Below are 22,054 nucleotides of genomic sequence, written 5' to 3' on the forward strand. Positions count from 1 at the left end.
GAGGTAGTCAGCCAATAAGCTAGCCAGACATTCAGTCAGCTAGTCAGCCAATAAGCTAGCCAGACATTCAGTCAGCTAGTCAGCCAATAAGCTAGTCAGTCATTCAGTCAGCTAGAGCTATTCAGCCAATAAGCTAGCCAGACAGTCATTCAGTCAGCTAGAGCTATTCAGCCAATAAGCTAGCCAGACAGTCATTCAGTCAGCTAGTCAGCCAATAAGCTAGCCAGTCATTCAGTCAGCTAGAGCTATTCAGCCAATAAGCTAGCCAGACAGTCCGTCAGCTAGAGCTATTCAGCCAATAAGCTAGCCAGACAGTCATTCAGTCAGCCAATAAGCTAGCCAGACAGTCATTCAGTCAGCTAGTCAGCCAATAAGCTAGCCAGACAGTCATTCAGTCAGCTAGAGCTATTCAGCCAATAAGCTAGCCAGACAGTCATTCAGTCAGCTAGTTAGCCAATAAGCTAGCCAGACAGTCATTCAGTCAGCTAGTCAGCCAATAAGCTAGCCAGACATTCAGTCAGCTAGAGGTAGTCAGCCAATAAGCTAGCCAGACAGTTATTCAGTCAGCTAGTTAGCCAATAAGCTAGCCAGACAGTCATTCAGCCAGCTAGTCAGCCAATAAGCTAGTCAGGCAGTCATTCAGTCAGCTAGTCAGCCAATAAGCTAGCCAGACATTCAGTCAGCTAGTCAGCCAATAAGCTAGCCAGTCATTCAGTCAGCTAGTCAGCCAATAAGCTAGCCAGACAGTCATTCTGTCAGCTAGAGCTAGTCAGCCAATAAGCTAGCCAGACAGTCATTCAGTCAGCTAGAGCTAGTCAGCCTATAAGCTAGCCAGACAGTCATTCAGTCAGCTAGTCAGCCAATAAGCTAGACAGACATTCAGTCAGGTAGAACTAGTCAGCCAATAAGCTAGCCAGACAGTCATTCAGTCAGCTAGAGCTATTCAGCCAATAAGCTTCAGTCAGCTAGTCAGACAATAAGCTAGCCAGACAGTCATTCAGTCAGCTAGTTAGCCAATAAGCTAGCCAGACAGTCAGTCAGTCAGCTAGAGCTAGTCAGCCAATAAGTTAACCAGACAGTCAGTCAGTCAGTTAGAGCTATTCAGCCAATAAGCTAGCCAGACAGTGATTCAGTCAGCTAGTCAGCCAATAAGCTAGCCAGTCATTCAGTCAGCTAGAGCTAGTCAGCCAATAAGCTAGCCAGACAGTCCGTCAGCTAGAGCTATTCAGCCAATAAGCTAGCCAGACAGTCATTCAGTCAGCCAATAAGCTAGCCAGACAGTCATTCAGTCAGCTAGTCAGCCACTAAGCTAGCCAGTCATTCAGTCAGCTAGAGCTATTCAGCCAATAAGCTAGCCAGACAGTCATTCAGTCAGCTAGAGCTATTCAGCCAATAAGCTAGCCAGACAGTCATTCAGTCAGCTAGTCAGCCAATAAGCTAGCCAGTCATTCAGTCAGCTAGAGCTATTCAGCCAATAAGCTAGCCAGACAGTCATTCAGTCAGCTAGTTAGCCAATAAGCTAGCCAGACAGTCATTCAGTCAGCTAGTCAGCCAATAAGCTAGTCAGACAGTCATTCAGTCAGCTAGTCAGCCAAGAAGCTAGCCAGACATTCAGTCAGCTAGTCAGCCAATAAGCTAGCCAGACATTCAGTCAGCTAGTCAGCCAATAAGCTAGCCAGTCATTCAATCAGCTAGAGCTATTCAGCCAATAAGCTAGCCAGACACTCATTCAGTCAGCTAGAGCTATTCAGCCATTAAGCTAGCCAGACAGTCATTCAGTCAGCTAGTCAGCCAATAAGCTAGCCAGTCATTCAGTCAGCTAGAGCTATTCAGCCAATAAGCTAGCCAGACACTCATTCAGTCAGCTAGTCAGCCAATAAGCTAGCCAGACAGTCATTCAGTTAGCTAGTTAGCCAATAAGCTAGCCAGACAGTCATTCAGTCAGCTAGTCAGCCAATAAGCTAGTCAGACAGTCATTCAGTCAGCTAGTCAGCCAATAAGCTAGCCAGACATTCAGTCAGCTAGTCAGCCAATAAGCTAGCCAGTCATTCAGTCAGCTAGAGCTATTCAGCCAATAAGCTAGCCAGACAGTCCGTCAGCTAGAGCTATTCAGCCAATAAGCTAGCCAGACAGTCATTCAGTCAGCCAATAAGCTAGCCAGACAGTCATTCAGTCAGCTAGTCAGCCAATAAGCTAGCCAGTCATTCAGTCAGCTAGAGCTATTCAGCCAATAAGCTAGCCAGACACTCATTCAGTCAGCTAGTCAGCCAATAAGCTAGCCAGACAGTCATTCAGTTAGCTAGTTAGCCAATAAGCTAGCCAGACAGTCATTCAGTCAGCTAGTCAGCCAATAAGCTAGTCAGACAGTCATTCAGTCAGCTAGTCAGCCAATAAGCTAGCCAGACATTCAGTCAGCTAGTCAGCCAATAAGCTAGCCAGTCATTCAGTCAGCTAGAGCTATTCAGCCAATAAGCTAGCCAGACAGTCCGTCAGCTAGAGCTATTCAGCCAATAAGATAGCCAGACAGTCATTCAGTCAGCCAGTCAGCCAATAAGCTAGCCAGACAGTCATTCAGTCAGCTAGTCAGCCAATAAGCTAGACAGTCATTCAGTCAGCTAGAGCTATTCAGCCAATAAGCTAGCCAGACAGTCATTCAGTCAGCTAGAGCTATTCAGCCAATAAGCTAGCCAGACAGTCATTCAGTCAGCTAGTTAGCCAATAAGCTAGCCAGACAGTCATTCAGTCAGCTAGTCAGCCAATAAGCTAGTCAGACAGTCATTCAGTCAGCTAGTCAGCCAAGAAGCTAGCCAGACATTCAGTCAGCTAGTCAGCCAATAAGCTAGCCAGACATTCAGTCAGCTAGTCAGCCAATAAGCTAGTCAGTCATTCAATCAGCTAGAGCTATTCAGCCAATAAGCTAGCCAGACACTCATTCAGTCAGCTAGAGCTATTCAGCCATTAAGCTAGCCAGACAGTCATTCAGTCAGCTAGTCAGCCAATAAGCTAGCCAGTCATTCAGTCAGCTAGAGCTATTCAGCCAATAAGCTATCCAGTCATTCAGTCAGCTAGAGCTATTCAGCCAATAAGCTAGCCAGACACTCATTCAGTCAGCTAGTCAGCCAATAAGCTAGCCAGACAGTCATTCAGTTAGCTAGTTAGCCAATAAGCTAGCCAGACAGTCATTCAGTCAGCTAGTCAGCCAATAAGCTAGTCAGACAGTCATTCAGTCAGCTAGTCAGCCAATAAGCTAGCCAGACATTCAGTCAGCTAGTCAGCCAATAAGCTAGCCAGTCATTCAGTCAGCTAGAGCAAGTCAGCCAATAAGCTAGCCAGACAGTCATTCAGTCAGCTCGTCAGCCAATAAGCTAGCCAGTCATTCACTCAGCTAGAGCTAATCAGCCAATAAGCTAGCCAGACATTCAGTCAGCTAGAGCTAGTCAGCCAATAAGCTAGCCAGTCATTCACTCAGCTAGAGCTAATCAGCCAATAAGCTAGCCAGTCATTCAATCAGCTAGAGCTAATCAGCCAATAAGCTAGCCAGTCATTCACTCAGCTAGAGCTAATCAGCCAATAAGCTAGCCAGTCATTCACTCAGCTAGAGCTAATCAGCCAATAAGCTAGCCAGACATTCAGTCAGCTAGAGCTAGTCAGCCAGTAAGCTAGCCAGTCATTCAATCAGCTAGAGCTAATCAGCCAATAAGCTAGCCAGTCATTCACTCAGCTAGAGCTAATCAGCCAATAAGCTAGCCAGTCATTCACTCAGCAAGAGCTAGTCAGCCAATAAGATAGCCAGTCATTCACTCAGCTAGGGCTAATCAGCCAATAAGCTAGCCAGACATTCAGTCAGCTAGAGCTAGTCAGCCAATAAGCTAGCCAGACATTCACTCAGCTAGAGCTAATCAGCCAATAAGCTAGCCAGACATTCACTCAGCTAGAGCTAATCAGCCAATAAGCTAGCCAGTCATTCAGTCAGCTAGAGCTAATCAGCCAATAAGCTAGCCAGTCATTCAGTCAGCTAGAGCTAGTCAGCCAATAAGCTAGCCAGACAGTCATTCAGTTAGAGCTAGTCAGCCAATAAGCTAGCCGGTCATTCAGTCAGCTAGAATAAACTGGTTAGACATACTCAGATGTGAGTTTGAAAATGACACGTTCTTTAAAATGAGAGAAATCACATGGGTCTCAAAAGTGATTTATTGGACCAGTGTGGCCGTTGGTATCATAATAGTTATTAGTCCAAGTTTTATGCTTCTTTATCAACTAAAATAAAAATGTTGCTGCGTTCACTTTATCTTTTCACTAATTACCAAGCTAGCACCTTAGCCCATGTAGGACAATGTCAGGGAAAGAATAACAGCGAACAGTCTGTGGATGGTACCACTGATTTTCTTTTTGATCCAATACCAAGTAACACCAATACTATCGAGACACTAATCTTTTTAAGTTTTCTTTTGCACATAAAAATAGGAAAGTTTTCTATAGAGCAAACCAGTAAGCAAGCATTGAAGGCATTAAAAAGCAGATTTTAAAGACATTTAAATAAATACAAAGTAAATGGACTATTTAGTAGTAACATAACTCCAAATTATGTCATTCTGCCTTTAATATTGATCCACCCCTAGAAAGCGTTCCTGTTCAGAAGCTTGTACCCCTGCATATAAGTCCTTCATAGTTTTTTATCCTTTTCCCTTCTGCTCTGTCCTGACTATGCAAGCAATTACACCGTAGCATGTTTAGGATGTTATTTATTATAATTTATCTGATGATGACCTCATTAATGGATTAGCTAATAATAATTGCAGTGATAACAGTGCTGTTTATACTGAGATGTGGTGGACAGTCCAGCAGAGTCTCTCATCCAGGTCCAGCTGGAAACTCAGAGTCAGGTTTAATAGTAGTACCTAAAATCAGTGCAACTACTGAAATTTATATGTAACTGCGGTGACGCAATTCTTCCTCATATATGCTGTTTATGTCAAATAAGTCCTTTCTTTCTCAACACTTCTGAAGAAGTATCTACACATCCTGTTTCATGATGACTGTGAGGAATAGGTTTGGCACCATGTAGCACTGAAGGTACAACTCATAGAAACAAGCAAGACCATTACAAAGAACAGAGCAAAAGGCAAATGCTGACGTGTGTTAATTTATTACAAAACACAAGACACCGACAATATCTTAAAATACCCCTATATTCCTGTGGTGTTTTAGTGTTTGCCTTTTCATCACAGTGATTCAATATGAACAAATTGCTGAAATATAGTCACTACTGCTGAACTATGTAGCTTTACAAAAAAGAGAACAGCACACAGAGACATTCACAATCATTAGACTGAAACCCACACACAAAAAGAAAGAAAAAAAAAACCCAAAATATTAATAAACATCAGCAAATTGAGTAAAAAATAGAATTTAATCTTTTAAATACAATATTTTTAAAATACAAACATTGATTTGTTCTTTACCTTATTATAAGCTTCATTATTTCTATGGATTGTTATCACTGTTATTACTGCTGAGGTTTGATTTACAGTATGTCACTATACAGAGAAATGTGAAAACATAGTTTTGGTAAATTCTTGTATTGCTCATTTACATAAATATACACAGACACACTAACAGCTACCCATGACCTTAAATGATCTCTAAACCATGTTCGGCTCCAAAATCTCATCTAATGTCGACAATGACAAAATGGCATCATATAACGCTGACAGTTATGAAAACACTAGTTATATCATTATTATAGTTGCTATAATTATAATTATTGATAATAATATTAGAATTATTGACACAAACATTGACATTTTTACAACTTTCTTTGAATGGACCCAGACATCCATGGTTATGTACACATTCTGTGACATCCCAAGAACCACTGACAGAGAGACACATGTATCCCTGTGTACAAAAGAGCAGAAAAAACATTGACAACTTATCGAACAAACCAAAGAGCATTTTAGTGTCGATTTGCTCGGGTACAGCAACTTGAAACAATGATACGTGTTATTGAAGTCCAGCCAGTGTTCACCCAGTTAGCAGAAGTGGTGACATTAATGAGGGACAGGTAGGGAAAAAATTTAATAACTTGAGTGTTCAACACTGCTTATACTGAGGGCCTGAAATCTGCATAACTGTACTATTGTTAGCTCACATAAAAAGACAAAGTATTATTTCCCTGGCTTTCGCTTTTATTTACTTCAGTTAGTATTGACAGATAACTGGAAAGCTTTGTTAAAAAAATCACAAAGAGGGAAAAGAAACCAAGACCAAACAAATTCAAAGGAAAAACTAACATTTTACGATACTCAACCAAACAGATTGCTTTATTTCAGTACCAAACCTGAGGCCATGTGTAACATTATACTGAAAGTCTACGTTCAAGTCAGCCAAAACAACAAACCACAAACGAGAAAAGAAGCTCATGTTAGCAGATCAAAATTTCAAGCACCTATTACACTGTTTCCCAAGGGCTGGTTATTCTCAGAACAAGATTAAGCTTACTGCTGATTTTGATTTAGGTTATATTAATAGAGATTTCCTCCTAACGTTTAATTGCTTCTCAGAATTAGACACTGTCTGTGTACAGGACGCCACTTCCTTCATAGCTGCAGTAGGCATAATTTGTACCATTCTCAATGAACACATACAATCATTACTACAAACATACGGTGAAAAGCACCCTGAAGACACTGTAATCTCACAGAGGTCTGAAAACTGTTGATCAGTGGTTGGATTTTATTATGTATTCTGCCTTGGCCTGGACGGCAATTGGCTTTTCTTCCTCCTCTTGAGTTTTCAAATGCAAACAATAAATAAAAAGGTAGCAGAGTTGTAGGGCTCTGAACATGATTGCATATAATATGAGACAAACGTCTGCAAACAACCTATATACGGCTCTAAAAACAGCAGTGAAACCAACCAAAACATCAAACAATATTTTAAAAAATGGTCTCGGGCTAAGAGGGCTCGTTTTCGACCACGTATTATGAGGCTCCTCATGTTGTATCAAATGTAGCTCTCAGCCAATGAGGCTAGCAGTTCAGTCACACAGCACGTCCTCCTGGTTCCAGCTGTCCAATGACGGCCACCTAACATGTCTGTGGCAAGGGTTGAAGTTCGTTTTTTCTCAAAAAACGGATCCATTCCTTCTCAAGTCTCTCCAGGGATTCAGGATGCAGAAGTGATGTTTGTGTTTTAGCAGTCTGAATCAAACAGCATTAGCGTTTGACAAGGCAAAGAGCAGCCTCAATGCTGTCTCCTGCACCGGCGGCCAGTGTAATGTGGTATTGGTCACCTGAAGTCCATCCGTGAGCTTTTGCTTTGTTCAGTCCTTTCAAGTGGATTTCAAAAGAAAAAAAATCTCTCTCCCCGGCAGCAGGCCTGAAGCACAGAGCCAGCTGGCCTACAGGGGCTGAGGTTGCTCTTTTTACCCTGATCTAAATGCACCATCATCAATTAACTCTGACACAGCACACACCCTGTGCAGAAACACACACTCGCACACATACAAAGATGTTCTGGCGGTTAATCTATGGAACAAATTTGAAAAATCTACAATGAGTGCACTACTCTGTACTCTAAGAACGTTGTTCTATTAGATAGCATTCCCTTTGTATACCCCTTGCCTTTGCTGTGCAACTGCACTATTAAATTTCAACCAAACAAAAAGCTTGACTGAGACAAGTCAACAACACCCTCTCTGCAGAGACAAATGGATGACTTGTTGCACTTTGCTGAGTGAAATTGTACATATTGCTTTAAAATATATTGCATGTTAGAACACATACGATATTTCTGGTAGTGTCACACGTGCCAGTGTATTCAATGTTAACCTCTTCATCCATTTGTTGCACCTTGAATGTATGTTTTAAGTAACACTTCTCTGTCTGCACACAGTTCACTCTGCAGATGTTAGTATTCCTTTACACGTCTTGCATATTTCTAACCACAAAGTAATGTAGCGGGGTGAAAAAAGATAGCACTTACATGCATCGTCAAGTACTTCTAAACTGCTGAGCGTGACTGACTACACACAGATAAGAGAGAGCGGAGAGGGAGTGGAAGCAGGTTAAACATTGTTGTTTTTACATGGTCACCTGCAATGCTAGGTATTTTCAGTTATGTTGTTTTTTCTATGGCTATAGATTCAGTAGGGGGAGCTATTCATGACCACTCGATTTCCTTGAAATCAGCCATACTACCTTATAGAAAGAGGCTGAAAGGTTTCCTTCATCCATAACACATCCTTAAACGCATCATTGCCCCTAAGGTTAACAGTGATGGAGGGTCCTGTATAAATTTCTGTCAATAAAATCTGAAGGAATCTGCATGATAAGGGTAACTATTAATATGGTGACCAGTTCCACCGACTCTTCCACCGACTTTTCTCTTCAGAGCACAATTATTATTCCCACATGGTACCTCAATCCAGTATCAAACAAGTGTGGTTTAAGAAATCAGTCCAATTTCTCCTTCAATACAATTTAAATCCAAAGAGGACATCCATGGCTGAACCATTCAGTTTAAGTACCTCAAGTTATGCATGACCCCTCAAAGCTACAAATTTCACACATGAATCCTTTTTGAAAAGACGTCTGCCCTTCAGCTCTTCTATGAAAAGAAATATCCCTCTTTTTGCCTTTCAGCCCTTGCACTCTTTTAACAACAAAAAAAGCTTCATCTTAAAAAATGACTAGTCATGCCTTCTACTGTTGAGTCTCTTCCTCACTCTTTCACTAATCCATTCTTTGTTTCATTCCTCACTAAGGTGAGTCCATCATGGCTTCCAGCATCTCCAGGAAGAGTTTGTGCATGGGAACTCCTCCACGGGTCTTGATACTGTAGAAGGTAGTGAGGGCGCGGTTGGCTGTCTGTCGAAGGAGGGGCAGTGTGAGTAGGAGGCGGCCAGCTCGCTGCGGGTCATCAGGACGCTGCTGCACCTCCAGCTCCAACAAAGCCTGGTGAAGAAGGTCCCTCAGCTTCTGAACAGCCTCGATGTCTTCAATGTAGACTGAATCTGAGAAAAATAAAGAGGAAAAAAAAGAGACTTAACATCTTTACTGCTACAAAGTAGTCAAACTATAGCACTGATCATCACAGATCAAACAGAATATTAGCTAAATCTGTATTTCCATTAAGCAAACTCAAAACCAGCTGAGCATAATCAACATCACAGTATCCAAATCTGTACAGTTTTAGTGAATGAAAGCATCTGGGACCTGAAGTGTGTGGTGGGTTCGCAAAGAAATCAGCCATATGTGGGGCAAAGGAAGTTGTTGTTATGCATGCACACAAAACTGTGGGAGATCATGGGCTCTTAACTATATTGAAAGCAATCACATGTGACTCCTTATATTTGCATAACAAATAGAGTGGCTTTGGGTTAAGCAGCATTAGGGATTGAGTTGACTGTTTACAGTAATCGACACTGTCCTGGGGCTCTCACGCTCCTATACTATCAGCTGAAGGTGAAATAGCCAATGAACACCTTGCTTTCTATAACAGATTTACAAAACAGGATTGATGTGGGTCCGATTCATGATACAAAATTGCTGATCCTTCCACAGTGTAAAATTAAAATCAGTGAAAAATATAAAAACAAGGCTCTCATTCTCAGGTCCTGGAGGTTTGTAATACTGAATCAATACATGCCAACAGTGTGAGGCAAACTAGGCTATACTGTATTCCCCACCGTTAATCCTACTTTCATAGCAAACTGAATGAAGCCATGTTCAAACTATAGACTGATTTTGAAAATCAAACATGTTATTAAGCTGTAACAATATTTTTGTGTTTAATACAATGATACTTTTTTGCCATAGTAATGTTTTGTTACTGAGCATTCTAACACTACACTTGGTATCTTGGTAAAATCTGTTTTCATGAGAATCCTAGTTTAGTGCTTTCCCTGCTTCGTCACATGTGACTGACCCTAAAGTTAACTACCAAGTTGAATCTCGTGTGTTAGTATTGAGAACACCACTTCATGCAATGTTGCAGCCATTCATTATCTTAGATTAAGAATTCTGGCTAGGGTTAAGTTCCAGTGGTCAAGCTGCTCACCTGAGTTAGTAAGAGCGATGGCTTTGAGCATTACAAACTCCTCGCGGTCCAGCTGCAGAGCCCTGAAGCGCCGTGCCAGCTGACAGATGGCAGCGTTGAGCTCAGTCAGGCCAGCCACACGTGACATTTCCTCATCTAGCACAAAGTCCTCAGCAAACACCACCTCGTCCTCACAGCCCAAAGAACGGTAGGCCACCCCAAGCACCAGCACCTCCAGCCACACAGACTGCAGCACTGACATCTGGTCAGCCAGTGACAGAGAGAGGAAGCCTGCACAGCACAGAGAGAGAGAGAGACAGTAAGAATATGTATTTATCATCTTCATTCAATCAATGCAGTCAAAATACTAACACTAATTGCTCAAATTTCAATAACACAAATTAACCTAAAATCTATCCTATTTTTTACATTTTACACTGTCTACCAGCCTATAATACACATATTCAATGTTTAGAGATGTAAAGTGATTTTGAGACAGAAAGAGACAAAAAAGAAAAGTCTATGTTATAAGTAAGCATGTGGGACCTGGAAGGCAGAGGTACAATAGTACTCCTTAATTTATAACACTCTTCAAAATAGCCTGGAAATGACAAAAGTCAGTGAGCTCAGGCAGAGTCAGAGAAAACCTTACTGTGGCTCTGGACAGCAATTAGGTGAAAAACCTCCCACATTCGGTCTTTCACTCTCCACCTCCAGCTCCCCTCTCAATTATAAGACCTCTTTCCTTCAGGCACCTGTTCTTCCACATTGAGATGTGTGATTACTCAGCACTTCTCTGCATCTCTCAACAGTGGAGAGCAGACGGCCATCAAAAGACAAGGACTGACAAGGTCTCCACTGCTTTTCCCAGCTGGCCTTTTAACAGTCTTAGGAAATGCTACCTTGTTATCTTCACATTTGGAATCCAGACCCTTCTTTCACCTCTCTATCCCTCCCGCTGGCTGTCCCTCCCCCAAGCCCTCGTGTTCTCCTCTCTCACCAGGGACATGCTTTGCCCAGCCGATGATGACGACAAGCTCGCGGTCAGCCAGGTCACAGAGGGTGGTGAGGGTGCGCTGGGCTGTGTCTGGCTGCAGGGGGTCTGGCATGGCAAACAACTTCTCGGGCTCTGCCACGAGCAGGTGAGACACAATGATGCTGGGAGAGCCTATAAATGACATGTAACACATAAGGGATATAAAACCAAAAAAGCATACGGGCAAAAAAAACTGACTTTAACATAAAACGTAATACTGTTTTCAGCTATGCAAAGTACTTTTGTCTGTTTCTATAGTTAACAGTATGTCATGCAGTGTCATAAACAAAATTATCAAGCTTATGTGAGATTACACAACAACATGATGTAGTTTTAGGTAAGCGTGTGATGAAACAAACATGCAGGTTGCACAATATTTTTTGGTGGGGAATATGCTAGAGCATACAGAAGATTTTTTTACTATATGTATAACTATATGTATATTCCACCCCTGTGAACTCTACTGTGAACTCTTCTGTGATATTTCACCTTTCTCTCCCTCTTTCTTTATAGGTATTGGGGCACTCTGATACGTGGCATTCTCCACTTCTGGCCGTCTCTTGTACTTCTGTCTTCCCCCTCTCACTCGGTCTAGACGGACTCCTGCAGACAAAGTGTGCCAAACATTTATTTCACTTGCAGGTAGGATTTGGCTCTGCAAAGTTTAATCACTTTGATGTGAATACTGTACCAAGTACCACAAATACTGGGCCAAGAGCATTGTTCTTTCCACTCACCTTCTTTGAGCATGCCCACTTTGAGGCACTTTGTGAAGCGGCACGCCTGGCAGGCCTTCCTGCGCCTCTTGGTGATCTCACACACGTTGGACGCTGGACAGCTGTACTCAATGTTGCCTGAGAAGAGAAAGGCAGGTGAAGTGGGCAAGGATAAATATAAACACCAGAGTTCAAGGATTCAAGATAGTTCCCCTCTTTCACCTACAAGTCCAGCTCATTGGTATCCTTGTCACAAAACGATATTAAGGCTATCCACTCTTGACACTTCACCTAATAAGATGTAGTGTTCTTGGTTGACCTTTTTGTCAGTCTAGTAATTTAATTAATTTATTTATTTTTATGTACAAACCTTCTGTATAAACATATTGTTTTAAACTTACACTACCATATATAAAGACTGGTGATCTGGCAGAAATATCATACCACATTACAGACCAATTAATAGACAAACTAAATGCACCAGTAGTGCCACTTTTTAAAAAAGCCATCAAAAACACAAAAAATAAAACGATTTGCCCACTTCTACAGTATAAATAATTCTAAGAACATATTACTGATTTGAAGGGCAAGGCAAATGGAAAACATAAAAAAGGAAAGGGGATGGGGGGACTGATTAGTCAAATTTTAAAATGTTAAAAGTCAAAAATCAGGCCTTTGACAACAAAAGTCCATAGTTGGAGCCAGCACTAGTAAATATCAGGGTTGGCAAAGAGTGCCAATTTAGGTCCCAGTATTTGTATACTGAAATCACTATTTGTTGGTATCAATTTCATAGATAAAGAAAATATACAACCATTCAGTGAAATGCAGCAGTTTTGCTCGTGTTTTCAAGTAAGTATGCTATATAAGTCGGCCAGGCTACTACTTTAGCTGATGGTATCTAGGTCCAGAAACAACGGAAAACATATTTCTCTCACAAAAAACATTCCGCTGAACAGAAAACATCTCTCTCACCTGATGAGTTCTCATCAGCATTCATCCTAGCTTGCACTGTTAGCTCATTAGCCTATCTAGAAAGGAATCCTCTGTTACTCTTCCAAAACGAAACGGTATTTTATACGAAAAAGGACAAAGTATTTGTCTGCGTGCTGCCATATTTTTGTGTAGTACCAGTGGTTTTACCTAAAGAGTCAAACGCACAGCCCTGCATTTTTTTCATTGTTTTCCTTTCCTGTGATTAACCAGATATATATGTGGTTAACCATAAACTCTTACAGATACTTGAATACCTAAATAAGTCTGAATGCACATCCTCAGTAAGTAACATACTAAACTGGCTTGTTAAAGACTGCCAGGTGTGCTTACCCTGGATGGTCCTCTTAAAGAAGGCCTTGCAGGCTTCACAGGAGGCCACGCCATAGTGGTAGCCTGATGCCACATCTCCACACACTAGGCACAGCCTCTTGGGGAGGGTGCTGAGGGCGTATTTGCAGCGGCCACCCCCACTGCCCGTTGAGCCCTCGTCTGCTGCGTCTGCCCCATCCTCCTTGAAGTGGCAGCGGAGGGCTGGGCTATAGGTGGGTGAGGAGTAACGTCCAGCGCCGTCCCCCCGAGCGCCTCCTCCACCGCTTTGCGAGGAGTCTGAGGAGGCACCACCTGGACTGGTCCTGCCCCCACCGCCTCCACCCTCTGGACTGCTAGGCTCTGCCTTTATGTGCAGATCAGAGCGCCGTTCTCTGGAAGACATGATACCTGTGGTATCATAGGGAGAGAGGGAGACAGAGACAGAAGTGAGGCTCTAAGCAAACAGAAAGAACTTGGTCTCATAAATCCTAGTCTACACTTCAGTGCTAATGAAAAGACAGTTACAAAAGAAGAGGCAACAAAAAACGACCAAATCCAACAAAGTCCTAGGATGTATTATACAGTAACTTCTATGAATTATACTGTAACTATTATAAAGCTTATATGTTATGCAGCCATATGCCTGAGGAATTGGAGTACGGGTATACAGGCCCTTAAATTTAGGGTGTTAAATTCTGTTTCAAGAAATCTTGAAAGGATTACAGCACAACGAAACACATATTGAAGAGATCTGAGTGACCATTCACCTATGTGTGCACTGCAGCTTCCACAGCAGTGCTTAATGGATGTTTAATGGGATTAAGACTAGAGAGCCATTCAAATTATAACTGGGATCTAACAGAAATCTGTGGGTGCAGAACAGACTGAATTCTGCACTGAGTCGGCCCATAATCCCAACACCTTGGTCTCCGCCCACACCAGATTAGGGTCATTAATCCATGGGAGAGGAGAGACAATCCTCTAATTATACCTCTAGAAGGAGAGACCTGACAGAGACAGACAGTCTCCCAGCTACCCTCCCAGACCCACAGCTCGTCCTTCCTCAGAGACACTGCTGATCTTTCACTTTCTAAACTGTTAGCAAAGGCATTACTAAATACAATATTACACAAGACATATAACAATTGCCAAACAGGGAGTACTGCTTTGATAGCAGTTCCTAATGAGAGCTGGAGCCTCATTATGAACTCCAGGGCGGCATTGGTTTTGGGCTGTTTACATACTCTTTGAAGACCAAAGAAGACAATGGAGTTTAGCCCCTTGTAACTTCAAGCCATTCAATAATACATATATGTTATAATTAGCTTTCACTATTAGCCATCAAAGGCATTCAAATGCTAAACCACTATCACATATTCTGGCATCCACATGCTAATTACAGCAGGCCCTTCTGAGGCTTTTGCTTGAAAGTCTTAAGAATAAACCTCTTGTGGCTTACTGCTTTTATAAAACAGTGAAAAAACACAATATCATGAAATAAACCAACATTTTAAAAATATGTATTATTAATAACAAATCATAAGGAACTGTTCCACTAATGGTTGCCAAGCAACATAACAGTCAAAGAGTATTCCAAGGGCAACACAAATTCTTTTTAATAATCTGCTGTATTAATACAGAACATAACTGATGTGAACAGCCATTTGTCTTTAAAGTGTATTAAAATGACTATAAAAATGTCAGATTTATAACTCTATATTCAAAAATAATTTTGGCCCACCTTAAACCCAAAGCACCCGTCAGAATACGCTTTTAGAACTTCAGTGAGCTGAGATCGCATGTTGCCCTGGCTGTCAGACCCCATGTTAATACCAGTTAGTAACAGTAGATGATACTACATATTTAACAAACTCAAAAGGAGTAATATGTCTTCTCAGAAACCTGTTTGTGAAAATGAGCAAACATGGCACTTGGGTAGTTCCAGGCCATAATGCATGCCAACATTAACTGGACTGCATGTGGTAGGATACTCCCACAGTGATTTCCCACTGAACCATATCAGCCATATCAGAGTTCAAGGATTGAACTCCTCTTTTACCTACAAGTCCAGCTCATTGGTATCTTTGTCTCCAAGTGATATTAAGGCTATTCCCTCTAGGTTGACACTTCAACTAATAAGATGTAGTGTTCTTGGTTGACATCTAGTCATCTAAAAGGAGACACTAAATTTGCTGGTGAAGATGTTTTCCAACATGATTTCCCACTGAACCACATCAGCCATATCAGAAAGTATGGCTGCTTTCGCTAATCTAACCACAGCAATGCACAGTAACGGTCTATACACCATTCACTTTGCTATGTGGGTTGAAGCCAGTGGCAAAAGGCCTAAGCCCACACATCTGAAATATGGAGATCACTGTGAACTATCTAAGAATTTGAAGAGACAGAAGAACTGACAACAGGTGTCCTCAGAGTGATCTGTAGTCCATGCATACACACAGACTGAGATACATGTAGAGAGACAGGGGGAGAAGAGAGGTTCATGGAGAGTTGAGAGAGCTGTAGTCCCCTCCTTCCCCTGATCTCCAGTGAAATGGTGTAACTCTCAGCAGTGTACAGAGTGTAACCATGGCCCAATGCCTCGAGTCAGCCGAACACTCTGGCCTACAATCTGAGTTCCATCACTTGCGCAACTTCTGAACTTTGACATTACACCCTACTCCCTCCCTCCCTTCACCTCCCAACCTGAGCAAGAGACAGTCTTTATTGTTGTGGAGGCACATGAGCTCAAACACAGTGGGGAGCAAGCTGTGCTTTCGAGTAAAGTCTACTACTTTATCAGCATTTTCAGAAGACAACACAAGAGAATTTCTTCCCTTTTCCCTCCCTGAATAAAATCTACAGAAACACTGCAGGAATTTTAACAGGATTCCTATAAGGATTCTTATACAGAACTCCTGTAAGTATATTATAATACATTTAGACGGTTACTATAGGTCACTGTACAGGAAACTAAACAAGTATTACAGATACTACTAAAACAGTAATACAAGAATATTACAGGACTCAAAAAATATTACTATAGGCATTTTTCACATCCTTACATAAATCTTATTTTTTTGACAAAAAGTATTATATAATGCCGCTTTAAGACAGTTTAACGATAGACAATATGCATCACAATATTTAGTTTTCTGAGATTTAATGAGTTGGAACAGACAAAATAGAACCTGTAGTGCCGCATATAAAATGAGTATAATAAAACTAATAAACGTAGTATGTAATGTATGTAATGTTTTACAAACTGAGCTGCAGTAAATCCTGCAAACAGGCCTAATTATGCTCACTTTGCAATGAAACACTTAGTCAGTGCTCTTTAGTTCTGACGATATCCACGCTCAGAAGAACGAACTGTGACATAATTCGTCACGATAACGACAAAACATCGTTACTCGGCCCAGCACTAATCTGAGGGCATGCTTATCTTCAACGGCATTCACACATTCCACTCACTGAAGGATCAAACCGCGCGGCACAAATCTCTACCGGAGTGAAAAAGAAAACTGAAAACAAAAAGGTGTCAGTCCAGCAGGTTAACTGGGCAGCCTGGAGAGTTCAAGCGAGTCCCTCAAAGGTGTCACTTCCACTTCCACAGGTGATCAAACCCAGCTGACAGACGGTGGTTATTCGCTTAGATATTCAGCGGTGGACTGGCTGCCTTTCATGTTGGCTAGCACAGCGTCTTAATCCTGCCCAACACAATAACCGACAGATACATCTACGTTCACACTAACCTTCACCTGTTATGAGCCTTCAAATAACACAGCTAATTGGCCGGTTCTTCCTTTCTGGTGAGGCCAGGACCGCAGAAGCAGACAGAGGCGCTAACTAGCATGCTAGCAGTCTTGTCCGTCTGCCCCCATTCTCACTTACACTAGCCACGTTAGCTTAGCATACCGCGGCTGCTAACTTACCTCTACCTTGTTTAAGGTAGCCAAGCTCAGCGCTTTTCCTCACCCTCGCCGTTATGGAGACTCGCCACAGAGGGTTATTTTCTCAAGCAGCGAAAAGTTGTCCGTTTTTAACTCCGAAAAGCCTGACCGTAAATCCCATTGCCTGACTTTCGTGCATTTTTGAACTTCACTTTTCCCCCACATGGACTCTAAAACGTGTCGTTGGTCATTGGTTGTCTTCAAGAGGGAGGAGAGGAGGAGCAGCTTGAGAAAAGAGCCGGTTTGTCCGTTTTTGTAAAATGTGCCACATGTGTTGACGGGAAAAATAGGAGCCGTTACCAGCTACTCTAGATTGAACACAATTCAGTCACAACAACAGAGCTGACTTAGTCAAATAGGTTACTATAAGGTTACAAAGCCTGTGAGAAATATCCCCAGACAATACAGCTCATATGCCCCTTGCTCAATAGAGATTGTGTTGTGAGGGCTGTCTTTTCCCAGCAGGATCCATCCCTAAACATAGCTGTGGGTTGCTGTGTTATTTGGAGAAAATGCTTACCTTTTTACTTTTGCTTTCAGCTCCTCTTGTGAATAGAGTCCTCACACTTCCTTTTGATTTCAGATATGTGACAATGGGTCAGTTCACACGGGCCATCAGGAACCCTGTAAGATAGCATGGCGAATTTGTCAAAAGAAAACTGAATGGGCAACACTGCAAAATCTGTTTAGAGCAGAATAAAGAAGTCTAATTCTACAGATGTTTTAGAAAAATCTATATAATAAAATATGTGAAGAAAGTCATTTGCAGAGGTTCAAAATGCTCTGCTCTACAGAAACGTTCTTTTAGCGCACACACACACACACACACACACACATATAATCCCTAGGCGAGGTATGTATTCCTTTAAAAAAGCCATTTCAATATATGCCCCTATACCTCATGTAGGGCAGAATGAGTGGCTGTCTGATTTTCAGCCATTAATAGGCTGCCTCCCTGTCTGCCTGTCTATCGCACTTTATCTGGCCTGTGTCTTCCCCATCAGCACCATTAGTCAGAAAATGCTGACAGATTGGGAAAATATTTCTTTGTCTTTCTCATAGGCAAACATTTGCTGCTTTCGCTCACTGTCATTCACACACTGCACGCATAGTGGGGACATACTCTCACACTCAGTTTCTGCACACAATACCCCCCCCAACACATTCCAAAGGTCAAAGTCACATGAGGGCTTGAAGGACAGACGCAGTAACTCTCTATCGCACACAGAAATGCGCCATTTCACCTGGGTGATAATTTACCTAGTTTAAAGAGATACACAGAGAACAATGACTTTCAGAACAAAAGCAAAAAGATACAAAAGACATGACTGATATGGACAATAATACACTCAATCATTTGTACCTATTTTTAATTTAATAGCTTTTATCTGCCTTTTTATACCTGCAAGCTTTGTAGTTTGTTGATAATATATGACAAGCTAAGAACTGGAACAATGATCTTAAAAGATGGCCTGACATGGCATGAGGATTTAACTCAGGTGGAACTGCTGATGTACTCAAGTTTTATGGAAGAACCTTAAAAGGTTTGTTACCAAATCAAAAGTCAGTGTGATTAAGTGAAATGCTAACACAAAAGACCTGCAAACAAGGCAAAGATTAAGGAGGTTAAGCAAATGGGCCTAGAGTATTCAACTTTGTTAATTTATAGTAGCAACCACATAAGAGATCTTAGGAAAAACATGCTAAAATGCAAACGGACTGATCTTAGACGTGTGAAAGTTGTCTTTTTGTATTCTTATTAGTAAGTTACTACTCATTATTACTTATGTTATTATTAAATAATAGAATGTATATTAAGTAATGAGTTGCAAACCTGCTTCTCAACTTTTTTTCTCTAGTGACAATTAATAGCCTAAACATGGAAAGCTTTACAACTGAACGTGATAATATGATCTCATTCTATTACAGGTTTAAAGAAAGGCAAACAAACAAAAACAAGACAAGACCTTTTTCAAGAAGCGTTATGCATGAAGTGAAGGCACAGTGGCATAGTGATCGACTGATTATGTTATCTGAAGCCCAATGTGTAAAACTAATTCACAGCAGAAAGAAATGGAAGATAAGTGTAGTTTATTAGACTTTGCGTTTTGGCTACAGTACACATGCAACGTGAGCGTACAGCAAAGATTGCCAAAGCAGACTTCAAAAGGTGACCTTGTGAAGTGAGCCCTGACCGGTGAAAGGTTAATTTGTAAAACTGGATTACGACTTCTTAAGAGCAGGGACTCCCTTCTCAGCTCCAGTCCTGTGGGGAGTGCAGTGGCCAGCACTTACTAGATCTGAACCAGTAGTTCAGAAATGGGTGCCACGGCCAAGTTATGAGGGATAACGGGCACATGCAGTGCACTGCTGATAGGTATCATAAAGTATCTATAATGGAGCTGCATTTCTGTACTCTATTTAGAGGTGCTGGACATTACTGGGCAGAAACGAAGGCTTCTGAACCTGCTGTGACCTCTCTACGTCCCATACACCCAGGCTAACCACTAAGAGTCAGGCTGTAAGTCTCCTACTGACAGAACAGTATTAGAGGTTTGTGTGTATGAAGTCCTGAACATTGGTTGAGCCTCTGTTAACCCCTTAAATGGCCAGGGACCACCGGCAGACCCAAAGTTTGGTGACACACTTCTATAACAACAGCATAGCCAGTTTGCATTGAAGTCCCTATAGTTACTGAATAAAAAGCCTTAGTATGTAATACGCCTGGTTTTTTAATGGGTTAACCAAAACACACACTGACAGTTTAGCTGTTAAAAGTGGAGTTGACGTGTTTTGAAAGTTGACAGCTAACTGAATCAGGCCAACACAGAAAGAGAGAAGTCAGCCATGCCCCAGAGAAATGGAAATTAACTTTTTTTAAGAAGTCAGCCAGTCAGTAACTACAACAGCTTTGAATACTTGAATGCCGAGTAGCCTCTGAGGATCTGACGTGTGGTGGGTTTATTTTCGGACTGCAACCGAAGGCCAATGGGAAATGCGACATGACTGATGTAGTTGAAAAAAAAACCCTCAGTGGCTGTCACAATGTTATGGACCAGGATTAGGACAACAGGATCAAGGTCAGGCATCAGCAAACTGCTGGCCTACTGCGGACTTTCCTCCCCGCTTTAATGAATGAGCGCTAAGTGCTCTCACACTTCAGCCTATGTTCTGTAGGTTGTTATGCAGCTGGGTTTTAACTTCACGTACAGAAGCTCGGACGTTCATAAATCAAAGCTCACTGGTCAGGGGGTGGAGGCGTGTTTAAGCTAGCGAACTATTAGAGCACGTTATCCAATTTACAGAAGAAAGTTAGTTAAGCTTTACTTAGCAGGCATTTGGGCTGGATGCCATCAGAATTATTGATGATCAGCTCAGTCTGGCGGAGAAACATTGGGCACACAGTCAGGGTGAAGATAACGAGTGGAGCACGCATGCACTACGGCAGCATTAGTATTTAGCATCTCTTACTTACCAGCATTTGTGGGAACACCTCTGGAGACCGTCTGACAGATATGAAGCTACTGTGACCTCTGGCCCCACGATAAAACACAACAGCCAATCCAGTAGTGAGGCTGTCAAGAGTTGTGGACCATCACAGCCTACGGTCCGGTTTAGTGAGCAGATGCTGAACAGGTCTACTGTAGGCTAGCGATGTTGAGCAGGACTACTGTAGGCTAGCGGGAGAAAATGCGTGACTTTATCCTAAAAACGGGCTCCAGGCACGCCGACACGACACTGTTTAGACAAAGCTAATGCTGCGCCTCGCAACCACAGGACGTCCGAGCGACCTAGCGACGGATTTTAATCCGTATGTTTCAGGTCATTTGGGTCCTTCCTCCGCCGTTTCTGTTGCTACTGGAAGCTTGAATCTCGTCTTCCGCTGCTACGAGTGAGATCGTGGTTACGTACAGCCTGTCCCTCCGTCTTTCCCCTCCCTCTCCTCCTCCTCCTCCCTTTTTTCCTGCTCTTTCTCCGTTACGTCCTTCCCGGACCGCGTTGTTTTTTTTCCCCACCCGCATTCACACAAGCCCCGCCCCCTGCTTGGCCATTGGCTGACTGTTTTTCTGAGCCGCGATCCGGACTGCTTGTGAAGTCTGGACTGCGAAACGTGAAGTACCAGCCAATCCCAGCGCAGGAGGCGGGGCTTCCCTGAATACAGGCGGAAAACAAACAACGACCCTTCCAGTCCCGCCTGCTTCTCTCGACGTCATCGTCCTGCTGTAATGTCCGTCCTGCCTCACGACTGAGCGCGTTTGATGTGTCCCTATGCGGCTCCTCATGGAAATTGGTTGTGACCGGCGTGCTACTATTTTCAGGGTCTAAATCAAAAAGAGGAAGCTCTACTAGCCCACAGACCCGGAGCCAGAGCTGTTTTGATCATCATCGTTATGAAATGGTTAGTCACGATTCGTGACTAACGAAATCATGTGGCCTTCGCCTGCGTTTACGGTAGATCAGTTACAACAGCGGGCGACGTCTGGCACAACAGTTACAAAAGCTCCAGCGGATCAGGACCGGACAGGCTCACGCTTAGGCGCAGGCAGGGACGATCACACTGTCGTACATCAGTTTACGTTACATCAGCTCATCCGGGTTAATAGGAGCGTTCTTGACCTTAAAAATGAAACAATCATGAACTGGCCGGCTTTAATATTTTAGTGGCTGTGTGGTCAGAGAAGTGCTCGCAGTGCCTTTGACGCTGTCGTAGCGCGCCACGCTGCTGTAAAGTCACACATCACTTTAGATGGCATGGAAAAAGTTCTCCTCGGACTCAGACTCGGTCTTGTGACTCTGGGCCCAGCGCGCTGCTCTGAGTCAGCTGGTGCGGGGGAAAAAAGTTCCGGGCGCAGGGCCAGAGGAGAGGGGAAGAGAAGAAGAGGAAAGAGGAGAGGAGAAGAGGAAACAGAAGAGAAGGAGAGGAAAGAGGAGAAGAGAGAGAAAGAGGAGATGAGAAGAGAAAAAGACCCTCCAGAAACGGGTCCGCAAGCCCCGGAGCTCTC

General features: G+C 42.6%; 1 protein-coding gene and 1 long non-coding RNA gene across 6 annotated transcripts in view; one reads left to right on the top strand and one right to left on the bottom strand.

Moving 5' to 3' along the window:
* Window positions 1-5,127: 5,127 nt before the first annotated feature.
* esrra (estrogen-related receptor alpha) lies at window positions 5,128-20,966 on the bottom strand. Of its 2 annotated transcripts, XM_017718355.2 has the most exons (8): window positions 20,527-20,966; window positions 17,572-17,675; window positions 13,120-13,506; window positions 11,815-11,931; window positions 11,567-11,680; window positions 11,042-11,209; window positions 10,063-10,332; window positions 5,128-9,016 (listed from the first exon to the last, which is right to left on the bottom strand). In XM_017718355.2, the coding sequence occupies exons 3-8, from the start codon at window positions 13,499-13,501 to the stop codon at window positions 8,763-8,765; spliced, it is 1,305 nt and encodes a 434-aa protein (XP_017573844.1). In that variant the 5' UTR covers window positions 13,502-13,506; window positions 17,572-17,675; window positions 20,527-20,966; the 3' UTR covers window positions 5,128-8,762. The 2 variants fall into 2 exon arrangements, with proteins under 2 accessions (XP_017573844.1, XP_017573845.1); XM_017718356.2 differs by lacking the exons at window positions 17,572-17,675; window positions 20,527-20,966 and adding an exon at window positions 17,034-17,370.
* Window positions 20,967-21,260: 294 nt separating this feature from the next.
* LOC108439770 overlaps window positions 21,261-22,054 on the top strand; it is a 13,840-nt gene continuing 13,046 nt past the window's right edge. For all 4 annotated transcript variants that reach the window (XR_005131618.1, XR_005131619.1, XR_001858783.2 and 1 more), the window contains exon 1: window positions 21,261-22,054. This exon is cut by the window's right edge and continues 103 nt beyond it. This is a non-coding gene — a long non-coding RNA (uncharacterized LOC108439770).

The sequence above is a fragment of the Pygocentrus nattereri genome, chromosome 16 (genome assembly GCF_015220715.1).
Source record: "Pygocentrus nattereri isolate fPygNat1 chromosome 16, fPygNat1.pri, whole genome shotgun sequence".
In the NCBI taxonomy this organism is placed as follows: domain Eukaryota; kingdom Metazoa; phylum Chordata; class Actinopteri; order Characiformes; family Serrasalmidae; genus Pygocentrus; species Pygocentrus nattereri.

Excerpts from the sequence above, each read along its gene's own strand:
- esrra (XM_017718355.2), bottom strand. The coding sequence starts at position 13,501 with ATGTCTTCCAGAGAACGGCGCTCTGATCTGCACATAAAGGCAGAGCCT. Across the intron at positions 11,210-11,566 it reads AAAGAAAGAGGGAGAGAAAG|GCTCTCCCAGCATCATTGTG; the intron begins GTGAAATATCAC and ends TGTCATTTATAG. Across the intron at positions 10,333-11,041 it reads CTGGGCAAAGCATGTCCCTG|GCTTCCTCTCTCTGTCACTG; the intron begins GTGAGAGAGGAG and ends TGTGCTGTGCAG.